This window comes from Rhinichthys klamathensis, unplaced genomic scaffold, assembly GCF_029890125.1.
Source record: "Rhinichthys klamathensis goyatoka isolate OS25496 unplaced genomic scaffold, OSU_Roscu_1.1 h1tg000029l_1, whole genome shotgun sequence".
NCBI lineage: Eukaryota > Metazoa > Chordata > Actinopteri > Cypriniformes > Leuciscidae > Rhinichthys > Rhinichthys klamathensis.
In genome coordinates, this window is record NW_026606579.1 from 3658212 (window position 1) to 3672748 (window position 14537).

The 14537-nt window shown below is 39.3% G+C and overlaps 1 protein-coding gene across 2 annotated transcripts in view; it reads right to left on the minus strand.

Annotated features, from left to right (window-relative positions):
• slco1c1 (solute carrier organic anion transporter family, member 1C1) overlaps window positions 1–14072 on the minus strand; it is a 34890-nt gene extending 20818 nt beyond the window's left edge. The window contains exons 1-2 of one of the 2 annotated variants that reach the window (XM_056245307.1): window positions 13632–14072; window positions 10799–10941 (exon numbers count right to left, since the gene is read on the minus strand). In XM_056245307.1, the coding sequence (XP_056101282.1) occupies window positions 10799–10927 (129 nt within the window). In that variant the 5' untranslated portion in view covers window positions 10928–10941; window positions 13632–14072. Of the gene's footprint in view, window positions 1–10798; window positions 10942–13459; window positions 13581–13631 lie in introns of those variants that run through there. The other variant, XM_056245308.1, reaches the window with a different exon arrangement.
• Between the last annotated feature and the right edge of the window lie 465 nt (window positions 14073–14537).

A 14537-nucleotide genomic window follows, 5' to 3' on the forward strand; every position in this document is an offset into this window, starting at 1 on the left:
TGACCTCTGGCATCAACAAGGCATTTCCGCCCACAGAACTGCCGCTCACTGGATGTTTTTTCTTTTTCGGACCATTCTCTGTAAACCCTAGAGATGGTTGTGCGTGAAAATCCCAGTAGATTAGCAGTTTCTGAAATACTCAGACCAGCCCTTCTGGCACCAACAATCATGCCACGTTCAAAGTCACTCAAATCACCTTTCTTCCTTATACTGATGCTCGGTTTGAACTGCAGGAGATTGTCTTGACCATGTCTACATGCCTAAATGCACTGAGTTGCCGCCATGTGATTGGCTGCTTAGAAATTAAGTGTTAACGAGCAGTTGGACAGGTGTACCTAATAAAGTGGCCGGTGAGTGTATATATATATTCACATAGAAAACAACTGTTTTAAATTGTAATAATATTTCACAATATTACAGTTTCTTTTTTTTTTGTATTTTTAATCATACAGTAGAAAACAGCTATTTTAAACTGTAATATTATTTCACTGTTTTAACTGTGTTTTTAAACAAATAAATGCAGGCTTCTTTCAAAAACATTACAAATCTTACCGGACCCAAACGTTTCCATCACCCGTAGATCCTCAATGCAAAAAAAACAAACACAGACCATCACAACTTCAATAAACTGACATGTCTGATTTAATGGATATCACTAAACCAGGAAGGAGACCAAAGGAAGCATTTGACGGTAATGTAACGGATCTAAAGATGTCTGTTCTAACATCTAAATCAATCAATCAATCAAACAATTAGTTGAGGATGTTCTCTGCATCGTTCTCTTAACCAAGTTATCGCAACTTTGTTCTGGGTCATGCAACTCTGCGTCACTGCTAGTCATAATATACTGTGTTCTTCGACTGGGACTCGAGCACTCACATTTCTGAAAGATTTATGGTTACTTTGAGCTACAGGGGATAGTGCAAACCATACTGGGATTTGGAAGACAGGCATCTAATGCCGAGTGAAGAAAGAGTAAATAGCATGAAAGAAAGAGAGGGAATGTGAGAAAGTGTGCCTGAAGCAGACTGGCTAATTCTGGCACGCCAAGCAAGTTCTCCGCTGATGAGACGCTCAGAATAGAAACAGCTGAAAGGTGACAATCACCTGTCCATCGGCGGTTTACAAACAACATGCACAGAACTTCAGCATAAATGACTGAACAAATGAATGCATGTGAGAGCAGACACCTCCACCAAACATTTCAAAGGTCCTATCATGAACGATGCATGCATGTGTCTGTCGCTGACTTCAAATCCTCATTAATTTACAGCTGCACTGTCAATACAGTGGCACGTCCCTCATCTCCTTGGAGCGCAACTTAGATCACATTACTCGTGGGCGCAGTAATCTGACCGCCAGCCAACAGCAACACGTGCTCGCGATGGCCTCTGGGCTAATTTTCAGCTTTTACAACAGTCCAGAGATTTCCTCACTCTAGAGCACATGGGTCCCTTCGTGCGCTTATGGATTTCCCAAGCATGCGCCGAGCGCCCGTCACGCACTGACGCAGTGTCTGTAGTTTACGCTCCATAGCTCTTTCACAGCAGTGAACTGAACGCCTCAGTACATTGACAGTAACATATAATAGCAGAAAATTCGACTTTATAGTTTCCCTTGCTTTTTGACCTGTGAAATTTTCCTTTATCGTTTCAGTCATCTGTGATTACTGGACATTCATTTTTACAAATGTTATTAAAATTTGTTAAAGATTTTTTTTAAGCATATTGCGTAGTTGAGCTTGGAGTTATTTGTTTTATTTGTGACGCAAAATTTGGCATGTTTCATTGCGTTTTGTCCGTCCCACATATTTACTATATTTAAATATTTTCCTCATATTTTGATGGTTTAAAGGTGCTCTATGTAACTTTTCTACTAAAATTATGTGTGTGAAGGGGTTGTAATCACACATTAAAATGATCCACTTGTCGAGTTTTGCTATTACCTCTGAAGGCCAGTGTTCCTATTTCTATGTGAAGTCTCCGGGTCGGATTTACCGCGAAATCCAACGGATGTGACGTGCATGCGCGCTCCCGAGCCTTACAGTCTATTGTAGACGGTCAGGGAGTTACGTCCGGTTAAAGGCGCACGTTTTTCGGCTTATATCTCAGTCAATCTTTGATCAATATTCCCAAGACTCTAATCGTTCGTAGTGCTGGACGGGGCCTTTCGAACGAGCCCACCCCGAGGTCCAACTCGCCCGGCTCCCCGAGTTATAGCCGTTCGAAATCGGGGGTCCCAGCGAACGGCGATCCGGTAGGGGGGATCCCCGAGGCCCGCCACTCTAGCGTTCGGGCAAGGGTTCCCCTGGGACCTCCTCCCCCGAATTTGAGCTCTCTGGGTCTTTGTGTTCCAGAGATACGAGCAATTTTCTTCTGAGATCGTGACGTCACCGGCGTCCGCAATTTTGCAGCGCGCCCGATGGTTTTCTGCTAATATCTCCGCGAAAACACCACCAAAAACTATGGAACTTATATGGTTCTTTTCAGCTCGACTAGATGGTCCCAACGAGCTCGGTGCTCGCCGAATCCGTCTAGTATTCGCCGAGATATTTGCGTAATAGACGGTATTGTCTATGAGTTCGAGCACGAGGGCTCTTGTAAAATTTGGTTGCAATCTGAAACATCACCACTAGAGGCCGCTAAAAGTTACATAGAGCACCTTTAATTGAACTTGTATTAAAAAACAAATATCCCCTCTGGCCACTACCAAGTATGTACTATATATATATATATATATATATATATCAATCAGGGTTATTATTAACATATATATTTTATTTTATTTCAAGTTGTGAAATTTATTATTTTTTCAATAAACTAAAACCAACTAAAAAAACAAAACTTAAAGATGAAGTATGTATTTTCTGCGCCACGAGTGGCACCTTGCAGACTTTGCAAACACCCCTTTCTCTCGTCGTGCCTCTCTCAACTCAAACATCACAAATACAGCTCTCAACAGGTAAAATAGCTACTTTCAATAAAAGGTCCAACATATTAGGAATTAGGGGTTGAACGACTTCGACTCGACTTTCATCACATAAAAAAATCTGATGTCGACTAGTCGCTGATGACGTCATTAATGAATAAATAAGCCTGAACCTCAAGCTATGACTCGAACACAAGTTGTCTTGTGAACAGATGTGGCGTATGACACAGTGCTTCCCACAAGGCTATTGCTCCTACATAACAGCTGATTTTAATCAGTTCTTTTGTCTTTGGGTCATTATATTTCTCACAGAATCAGATACAGAAAGAGTAGCACAGTAAAGATTACATTTATATGAATGCATTAGCGATTGTGTGTGAATTAATTCCACATGGCAGATTCTAATAGGTGAAGAACATTCACTATTACACTAGAACATTTCAGTTTCTAAGCTATTATAGATAAATCACAGAACAGTGTTGACAATACATTTCCGTGCAACTGAATGTTTCTGTGTGCGCACGATCTGCACGAGCTGTGTGTGCGTTACAATGCAGCACACATTAGTTTAGAACAGCGTTTAACTTACAATAAGCTTTTTAAATCATTTAAATTGTCTTGTTGAAGTATGCTTGAAGTCTTTCAGAGTATGCATTTATTTGTCATTTTTACCGTTTGATTTCAAAGATTTATTTTCTGTTGCGCCCTCTATAGGCCATAACCAGCGACTAGTCGACGTCATGGCAGAGCATTAAAGTCGACTAATCGACTAGTCTGTGCAACCCCTATTAGGAATACTTTTAGCTGTGTTGCTATGAGTCTTGAGTCAGCAACTGAGTAAGCTAACACTCTCGCTGAATCCGAATATGCCCACTTCCATACTATACAGTATGTGAAAAACAGTAGTTCCCGATCAGCAGTAGATCTATCAGTGTATGACGGCAAAGTATCGTGAGAGCGATTAGAGAGCAGACGGCTCTGTTTGCTTTCAAATAGCTCTCGTGGTACTTTGATGTCATACACCGATAGGCAGTGATGTAGTGGTGCCTGGAGAAGTGGGTATACTCTGAATTTATGCCCCCAATATTTTTTTAAGCGTCTCAGCAAAGGACGAATGATCTGTGTTATAAACAGTGACATGTAAGACTAGTCTTGCATTAGTATTGAATATGCTAGACTATAGAATATAGAATATAATGAATAGAATAGCTTGTTTTCATATGACGTCACGCCACTGCGTTGCCATGGCGCGAAATGCAAATGGAGGGCAGGAAGTGATTTGCTGTATTTAGAAAGCACTATAACAAACTCAAAATGCATGTCTTGCGTCGTTTATGGTTACTTAAATCGATCAAACCACGAGGAGGTTTTATAGTGTACCAAAAGTTGTTGTTCATAAGGGGGGAAAATGCAAGAAATTGACCGGAAAACTCCGGGAAAACGGCTTGCAAACCTACGTCTGCGGTCGGGAGGAGCCGAATGGGAAAATGCCCGTGTGTGCAGTGATCACTTCATCAAATGTGAGATAATACAACTTAAGTGGCTATGTTTGTGTAATGTGTAACGTTTCCGAACTTTGTAAAGTCAAAGTATGTCTGTAAGACGAGGTAGTTGCTGATATCTACCGCCTCGATGGCAGGAAAATCTTTCAATTCAGTTGAAAAATCGCTCCTCTTCATAACGTAAGGATCACGTCCAACATATGTTTGATTTTTTGTTTATATCTTTCTCTTGTAATAGGTTGTAAAGTAGTACAGTACGGACTTTCCTCCATCTCGTCCATTGCGCTCTTCACTCCCTGCCCTCCATCTGAATTTCGCGCGTCATCATAATCACGTGACTGAAACCCAGCTATAGAACATATATAGAATTAATAGTATTCTTGCATATCAGGCCTGTACGCAGGGTTTTCTAAATACCCAGGTCCTATAAATGATATTGCTAGGGGGGTTCGAAAAAAGAAAAGAAAAAAAAAAGCCAAAAAAATGGACAACAGCTTTAAAAGCATGAAGTATTTGATCAGATTAAACATGAGAATCAGTTCCAGTTTCAGCTACTTTTTCTTTCCTAAATTAATCAATGTTTTTGGACTAATCTGTTCATTTAATTAATGGTTCAATTACTCACTCATAAAGACAGTCACTTGTCGCCGCCTTCTGGCTTAATGATGCAAGTTGCGCAAACACAGACAAGCGGAGTGATACAAACAGTGAAAAGTCGAACACATTCGAGGTAACGTTATACAAATATTTATACAATTATAATGGCAATATATTTAATAGGGTGCTTGTGTTGTTAAATTATCTTTGATCAAACTTTCTGTCGGTCATTTAAAACTTCTTTCGAAAAACAGCCGTATATTTTAGCTGCTTGCATCTTATCTCGCACTGTATGATCGTTAACTGAAGTGAAGCGTCGCGTTGGGATTCGCGCTCGGCTCGCGCTTCTGTGAACAAAAATCCTGCTTGCTTTGATTGGTCTCAAACATTTTGACATTGACGAGCGGGTGTTTGAGTGCTGAAGCAGCTCAGACGAGAATCGTCGCGATGGGCGAATCATTGCAGCACCAAATTAGTTAATACTAGGGAATTATTGCACAACTTTCATTATATAGGCTACACTAAAAAAAACGACTGAGGTCAGGACCTCGGGGATCTCAATGATACGACCCTGACTGGGTGTTTTTTATTCACGAGATTGGATTAGCAACTAAATGATGCGCATCAGAGGGGATTTAGAAGTGGGTATACGCAATGCCGACTGAAAAAGAAGTGGGTATACGCCGTATACCTGCGTATACCCTGCACTACACCACTGCCGATAGGTCTGCGCATTGCCGCTTCAAGTTGAACACACCTTTTACTATCCCATGAGGCCATGGGAGAGTATTTGTTAATGGCAGTGAAGCGACGCAACTGATGCCGTATGTCACATGACAACATGTCAAACGTAGTATATTTATACGACACACATTCATACTATACAGAACATACTTTTTTAATGGTCACGAAGAAAGTTTCAAACCAAATGTAGTACCTACTATACAGTATGCGATTTCGGAGACAGTGTGCGTCTAGAGCGTCGCGCTTATAATAAACCCATCCAACATATCTGCAAATTTTTGACATGACTTGCCACAACAGTTTGAGGCTGTCTACACTGGACACAATATAAACTGGTTCATTTGTCTTTCTGAACGGGTGCATGATGGTGATGTATGGTATATGACCCCATTGTAGTGCATTGCATCGCAATGCCCCATTCGCTTTGACTTGTTCATCAGCTGTTTTATCTTTGAAGGTTTAAATGCAGATGTCATGTCATGGTCTCACGGCTAAACACCCTCTGACTCCGCCTGCTACAGTAGCCATGCCCCAAACCCTCGCTATAGGTTGAGCTGGAAAGTGATTGACAGATCTAAGCAGACCACTCTCAAAGTTCAGATGGTGTCTGGGAGGCTCAATGTTTACACTTTTGTGGGAGATGAACCCTTATGGCATACTAATAGATGTCAATGTACCGTAAACCGGGATAAGAGAATGCATTTGTTCTTTCTGTGTGCACACATGTCCTTACATTTTTTACTGGATGCGACGAAATTTTTTATTCTTGTGTTATTTTGGAGAAAAACTTGTAGAGCATTGAAAACTCTAATCGGCTTTACCATAAGGGTCTCTATGGGTGCAATTACAATACCTTCATTCATCAGATTACTCTGCGTTCCTGAAGCATGCAGATCATTTCTGAGATCAGACCTCAGGCTAAAGCAAAGAATTTGGCAATCAGAATAGGCCTCCGTAAAGGTTTATTGGAGGATTATGATCAGGACACATCTAAGATGTAATTTACCGCACCTCTGCATGATCACTTTTCTTAGAAACGGCCCTTTCATTGTGTTCGTTCCTGTGAAAAAATAATCTGATTCTAAGCAGCTTTTACACTATTGTCTCATGCAAATTTAATCCCAAGCAAAAACAATCCCTAAATTCGGATCTCATCCGCGTGTGCCAAATCTTAATGTTTAAAAAAACATTTTATGTCACTAATTAAGAGCTGAGCCTTTAGAGAGCTCTCATATGGCTAGTCTGAGAGCTCAAGAGCTCTTTCTGGACATTCACACTTTCAAACCCAGAGGGTCTGTGGTTTGATACACAAATCAAGTCAGCTGATAACATCTTCTGCTATTGCTGTTATGCTCTTTTAAAAGCATTTAACCCCTTAATGGCCCAAGGGTGGCGACAGTCAGAACTTGATTGTGTGTGTGAGCTCTTGGATTTCTGCCATGTAGGACTCTCTCTTATTGACAGAACATTTAATCATTTAGAAGACGCTTTTATCCAAAGCGACTTACAAATGAGGAGTGCAATAGAAGCAATTAAACTAACAATAGGACAAGAATATGCAAGTGCTGTGACCCTTCCCAGTTTAGTCTAACGCAGTACACGTAATAAAGAAAGTGTTAGTATTAAAGGGGTCATATAATGGTACATGCACTTTTTCAAGTTGATTGTACTGAAATGTGTGTTGGCAGTGCCTGTACACAACCATCATATAATGATAAAAATCTATCCAGTGTTTTTGTTTTAATCTCCTTATATGTTTTCCCCTGCCTCAAATTGAGCCGTTCGTTTTTGTGACGTCACAAGCTCGCACGCCCCTCCCACGATTGTTGATTGACAGCAGCGTTTCAACACAGACCCGCACTGAGCGAGCTGTCCTCATAGTCCGTCATTGTTAATACGCTGGAGCAGAATGGCGTCTAAGCGACTGTGGTGTTCTGTTCTTGGGTGTAATAACGAACACAGTCATTTTAATGTTCCTAAATCCGAACCGCTGAAGACGCAGTGAAGTTTTGTTTTCGAAGGGAATATTCCCCACGAGCAACGTCAATGCTTTCATGTTTGCGCGATTCACAAATCTTTTCTCACCAGACTGCTTTATAAACGAGGGTCAGACTCAGTATAAAGCTGGTTTTGCTAAGAAGCTGCTCCTGAAAAAAGAATCGGTACCAACTATTCATGTCCCTGCTGCACCTCCAGAAGAAGTGAGTGTAAAATTGTAGGCTATATTTTATATTAATCTTTGCAAATCGCTTGCACGCTTCATGATGAATGCGGCTAAGGTTTACACTCAGGGTACATTACGGCATGTTTTCTATACGACGTTCTCAATATAATTCATAATCCCACGTTTATAATGAACAACGCATTATGGTTATTGTGTTATTACAAACTGAGTACATATACATCAGTAAACACATAGCGTCCCTACATCTCACTAAGTTACTCTACCCTGCCAATACACAAAGATAGATCAAAGTGACATTATGTTAACCAACCATTCAGAAACGTCCTGTTCGAGCCTTATTGTCGAACTTCTTTGCGGCCGTCATCTTGTTCCGGGTCCGACTCTGGCTCAAATTGATATGGTTGCACAGATGTGTCCTCAGAGACTCTCGCTGCCTCAGTCTGTTGTGATTGGTCTGTAGCTTACAGCGTGATTGGTCTATAGCTTCATTACATTACCATATCTGAATTTTAGCTCTAGATCTTCCTCAATACTTGATACACAGTAATACGAACAGTAACAATGGCGTTGATTTTACCATATCAATCTCATCCTTTGGAAGTTTATGCAAAGTGTATTTGCTTTCACATCGCAGTGGTGACAACACGAACCAAACTCTTCCAGTCTAAGCTGCAGTGTTTGAGGGCGGGGCAAAGTAGATGTTGTTTGTGGGCAGCCAATAAAAACCCTAGACTGGCATTATGCAAATTTGTTACAAACCTACATAGGTTCGAGCAGGAAGTAAAGGGGGTCGCACATCGGACGAGAAGCGCAGCGCAACTCGAGGTATCACACACCGGACGCACACTTTCTCAGTTTATGGCCAGCAATATTGTTATGTTTAAGGACATTATGAAATTAAGATAATGTCTGTACTATGTAATGATTGTACTGTACAATTAAAGGGATAGTTCACTTTGAAATAAATGTTTGATATGTTTTAGCTTACCTAAAGGGCATCCAAGATGTAGGTGTCTTTGTTTCCGCAGTAGTTTCAATTTTGATATTTTTAGGTCAAACGAGACACAAAACGAGCGGTTTGTGTGAGAAAACGAACAGTATTTATATCATTTTTACCTCTTGTAACGCACAGACCGAAGCGCCGGCGCCCTCAGATCACTTGGACGTGGCTGTGGTTACAAGAGGTAAAAACGATATAAATACTGTTCGTTTTCTCACACAAACCGCTCGTTTCGTGTCTTAGGCCATCAATGTGTACTTACATTTACGAGTCATTAAATCATGTTTAATTTGGACTTCTCTGTGCATGCTCTTTGAGGTGGACCCCATAGACCTGCATTATATGACTGACAGACAAGAACGCTTTGACCTAAAAATATCAAAATTGAAACTACTGCGGAAATAAAGACACCTACATCTTGGATGCCCTTGAGGTAAGCTAAAACATACCAAAAATTAATTTCAAAGTGAACTATCCCTTTAAATACAATCGTTGACAAGTCTGCAGTGTGAACACTTTACCTCAAAGCGTCCGTTAAATGAATGAATTGAGAATCTCCTGAAAATCCGATAACATCAGCCATTTTCATTCAAGCAGCTGATTTCTGTAAATGAATGTAAAACTAAAAGTATATTGCAGCACAGGGTGAAGTCAGTATATACATTAACAACGATTTGAGACAAATACTATGTAAATTTAATATGAAACTATGTAAATGGCGCTCTGTGGCACGGCAGGATTTTGAACAAGGTCCAGAGCCGGACAGACGCCGAATGGCGCCGCTGGTGTGTGTAAACTCAGAGAATAATGTGTTCGAATTTTAAAGATGTGGCGCTGCGCTTCTCGTCCGGTGTGCGACCCCCTCAAGACTCAAATTACTGATGACTCGTTAATGAGTTATTTCTTTTGGGAGACAATACTTATTTATCTGCACTTTGATGTTTGAAAATTTGAAGACCTTTTACATTCACAAACAGCTACTGTATATTACACACTACATGAAAGATCATATCATACAAGATAAAAAGCATAATTGGGGCACTTTAAATTATAGGCTCATCTATATAAAATGTTTTTAAACCATTACATGGGGGGATTAAAGTCAAGATAATAGTGTTCGCAGCCCATTTTATGTCTGTAATGTAAACCGGATATTTAATGAGACAAAAAATGTATGTCAGCTGAAGCTGTTTCAGAAGTGGAGCCAATTTTTTTGGGGAGTAATGTGCATAACGTAGTATTCACAATAAGACTAATAATGTGTATTATTAAAGTAAATTAGGCTGATTTTGAATTCATGTGTAATGAAATGAAATAAGCAATTCACCTGTTTGCCACAACAACTAAAAAAAACTGCTTGTGTGTGATTAGCACTGTATGTTTTCAAATTTATCTTGAGTAAACCTTTACATTATAAGCTTACAATACTTCTAAAGGTGCACATGACTGTGTGTCTTATACAGAGAGTTCACATAGCTGAATGGACCTTCTGTGGCCGCATTAGTGTTTATGACAAAGGAACTGCTGAGCGTGACTATCTCGTTATTTACATCATCAGCTATAATCATCTCATCAGGAGTGCTGGCTCAAATCCTTCTCTGTTCTCAGACCTCAGCTCTTCAGAACAAGATTCCACCACAAACTGAAGCTAAATCTTGTTTGGACCCAAAGACGTCACAGTGCTTCAGGCCCTCAAAGCCTGTTACGTGTAAAGCGACTGACCTGCAAGCTCACAAACATACCAGCGCTTCTCCTTCAGCCATCAACACGCCGCTTTTATTTGTGACAATTGAGTCCACCAGAAAATAAAGCTCATATAGGTGTTAAAGTGAAGAGATTTACCTTGAGGCTTGAGCAACAGGGCCTTGGGCCGTTCTCCGGTGACCGTCTCTCCTTGTCCGGCAGGTCCATCCTCCTCAAGAAGATCTCGTTTTCTTTGGGTGACGTTTCTCTAATGCCGTTTCTTGGCATTTATGCATGCAGCCCTGCAAGAGACACAGTTTGCATATGTGTGTGATCCATTTCTCCCGACATAAGGTGCTTTCAAGCAAGAATAGGCTGTTCTCTTTACAGGTTTAAATAGAATTTGAGAAAACGGTTCAACTCTGGCACGGTGCGTTAAAAGTTCTGAATTCAGTCATCTCAATGCAATTCTCTTTCACTTCTTATAGACTGATTGAAGAGACAACTCTAAGAATAGCAGCGGAAAGATCAGCTCCCTGGAGAAACGTGCCACTATCAGTGGAAAGCATTTTCTGGTAAAGGTTTCAAATGCATGTTTGAATTGTGGAAATCTGGGGGAACAACAAAAGTAAAATGATTCCAATATTGTTGCATTCAGAATACCTGATGACCCGTACAATGAAACCTAGTACTCAAACTCGGTGTGCAAACTTTGCTATCATGTAAACAAATGCATGCCCTATGCTCATATGTCTAAACCCACAGACATTCACTCACACACGGTTTTACCTTATATATAACTTTGGGACATTTTAATCTCAATTACCACTTTGAGATTAAAGAGAAATACTGAAAAGAATGAGTTTGTGCAATGCATGCTCTATAGTTTCTGTAGGATTTCTGCCAGTCGACAGAACTGTCATCTCACGACTACTTTGTTCTTCCTTCTTATTCTACAAGGTATAGCATTAAAAATAAATAAACCTGTGCCCTAACAGCACTAACTCTTAAATACTGACATGGAGATTGAAAGATCCAAAAGATGTATTGGTTATAAAGCAACGAAGTGACTGTGCAGCCGAATCACACAGACATTGAGGTTCTTTTGACAAAGTTATGACAAAACTCTCAACTACATCAATAATTTAAGTGGCAACTTATGTTATTGATTGTTGATTTAAAAAAATAGAAGCCAACCAAGATCCAACTTTTGCAGAAGAAAGTCCTTTATACCTTGCATATTATATATAAGCAACATCTATAAGACTTTCCAAAGTCTCTTGAACCTTATAGGCTGGTATTTTAGCTATTCAAGCTCTGATTGTATATTCTGATTGAACTTGAGTCCTTGAGCGCAGCCAGAGCAGTAAATGAAAAAACATCAACTTAACTATAAATTACAGAGGCGGCTTTGAATTTATAAATCATTGGACATATAAAGCATGCAGGCATCTTTACTTAAAAATATTGCAGCTTTCTTCTTCACAAGATGACTTATTTACTTCAGTAATTTAGCAGATTCTTACTCTGCTTTTCTGAGTCTACACATCATAAAGGGAGGGATAGTTCCTCTGAGGTTAGGTGTCTAGAGCAAGGACACAATGGTTCACGAATCAGCTCTTTGTATAGAGACGGACAGATAATTGGTTTGACTGATAATAATTATATTATAGGGCTGTCAAACGATTAATCACGATTAATCGCATCCAAAATAAAAGTTTGTGTTTACATAATATATGTGTGTGTACTGTGTATAATTATTTTGTATATAAATGCACACATGTATATATTTAAGAAAAATATGTTATTTATATATAAAATGTTTATATTTATATAAAATATACATTATATATAGGCTACATTCAGTCTATATACAGAGTATATACATGCAAAGATTTCATAAATACACATGCATGTGTGGGTATTTATGTATTAAAAATAATTATACACAGTACACACACATATATTATGTAAACACAAACTTTTATTTTGGATGCGATTAATCGCGATTAATCGTTTGACAGCCCTAAGCATCCAACAACATCATTACGCCACAAAAGTTCATATGTATTTAAGCATTTAAGGCTTAGACAGTCAAATGTGTGACCATTTATACACAAAACTACTTTGCATAAATATAACGCATATATATATAAACATTTAAATATTGATACATAAAATATTTAGATTTTGTAAAGTTCAATGATTTTGTAAAGTTAAATGATTTTGAAGAAGGCCTATAATGAGTATTTAGTATTTAGTATTTAGTATTTAGTATTTAGTATTTTTCTCAAAAAGCAGAAATTAAAAACAACAACTTTGCATTTAATCATTAAAATAATATTGATTTTGAAATCAAAGCCTTTCAGTTACCAGCTCAAATATTTAACCAATGCACAACTTTCTCTAGAATTAATGCATTCACATATACATCAGACGCAGAAGGTAAACAGTCTGGAGCATGGATGTGGATGAGTGGTCATGACAACCAGTGCGCAATTGCGTCTAATTAACCAGCAGCTGACATGAATCCACGCCGAACCCACGAGTGGCCACAGGAGAGAAAAACATCTCACAGACAGTCTGAGACTTGAATGTATAAAATCCATTGCATAGCCTAATAAAGCCTGAATGTTAGCTATAAAACGCATTAGTCTCCTGAAACCAGACGAGCATGCATAATTAAAGGATGCTAAAATAATGGTTGTTGGAATAATTAATATGTCAGTGGTGCGGTTATTATGATGCACAATAAGTCTGAATCGTTCCAACTAATCCAGCAACCACCACAAACACACGGCAGTCCAAATGCAGACGTACTTTTAACGAGCAGATGTTGGTTTTCTCCTCTAAAACGCGCGCCGCCAGACGCATTTTAAACCATGACATGGCTTGTGCGCAATGCATTTCCATAATTCGTAAGCAAGAGATGAATTAGGTCAAAATATCGTATGCCTGCGTGTGTCTTATAAGAGCAGTTGTGATTACTCACCAAACCAAACAGTTTATATATCCGATCCGCGTCCCGGTCTCGTCTTCTCCTGGTTGTTATACAATCTATGGATATGTAAGTGTCCCCGCTGGTCCAGTATGAGTGTGTATGGAGCAGATCATATGTGTCAGGTGGTTTTCACATGGAAAGAAACTTCCCACGGACTCCCGGAGACGAGGAAAGGACCAACCTAGAGGGGTTTCCCAACACTTCCACTCACATCAGATTCTTTCGCTTTCAGCTCGACATGTCCAAAGAGTTGAACCTTTTTGACGTCGATCCCATAGGTTTTTCACAAGCCTTTCCTGAGAGGTGAGAGTTTGTTCAGCTTGACGCGGCTGGATGGATTGAGCTGAAGCACGTGATGAGCGCGCGGAGTCTCTGGATGATCACATCATATGCGTAAAACGCGCGCGGATCGTTTCATCACTGTTTTAATAAAACGGTTACACTTTATCATAACTTAATTTTTTGTTTTTGTTTTACAAACATATGATTCCAATTAGATCAAGTATCAATCCGTAAACATCTAATGATTCGTTTAGATCACTAGATACTGTTTGTGAATGAAAGTAGCCAATTTCCTATGGAGACATTTGATCATGATTTACATTAGTCATGCTGAAAATGCTTAACCCTTTGGTTGTGGCTCTCTTTTAATAGCTCAAAAACATACAATTGAAGTACAAGTTGATCCTTAAAGATTTAGCTATTTTTTGGTAATTGTATTACTTTGTGATAGGCTAAATCAGACAGGTTAAATCTTCAATAATGTCTGTAAATGAGGAACATTAGAAACGTAATTTATCACAAAACGTGAAGTGCAATTGTGTAAGGATGCCTGTAATTGCATTTTTGTCCTACAATAATAAATTAAAATCTCATCTGTGTGACAATGCAGTGTTA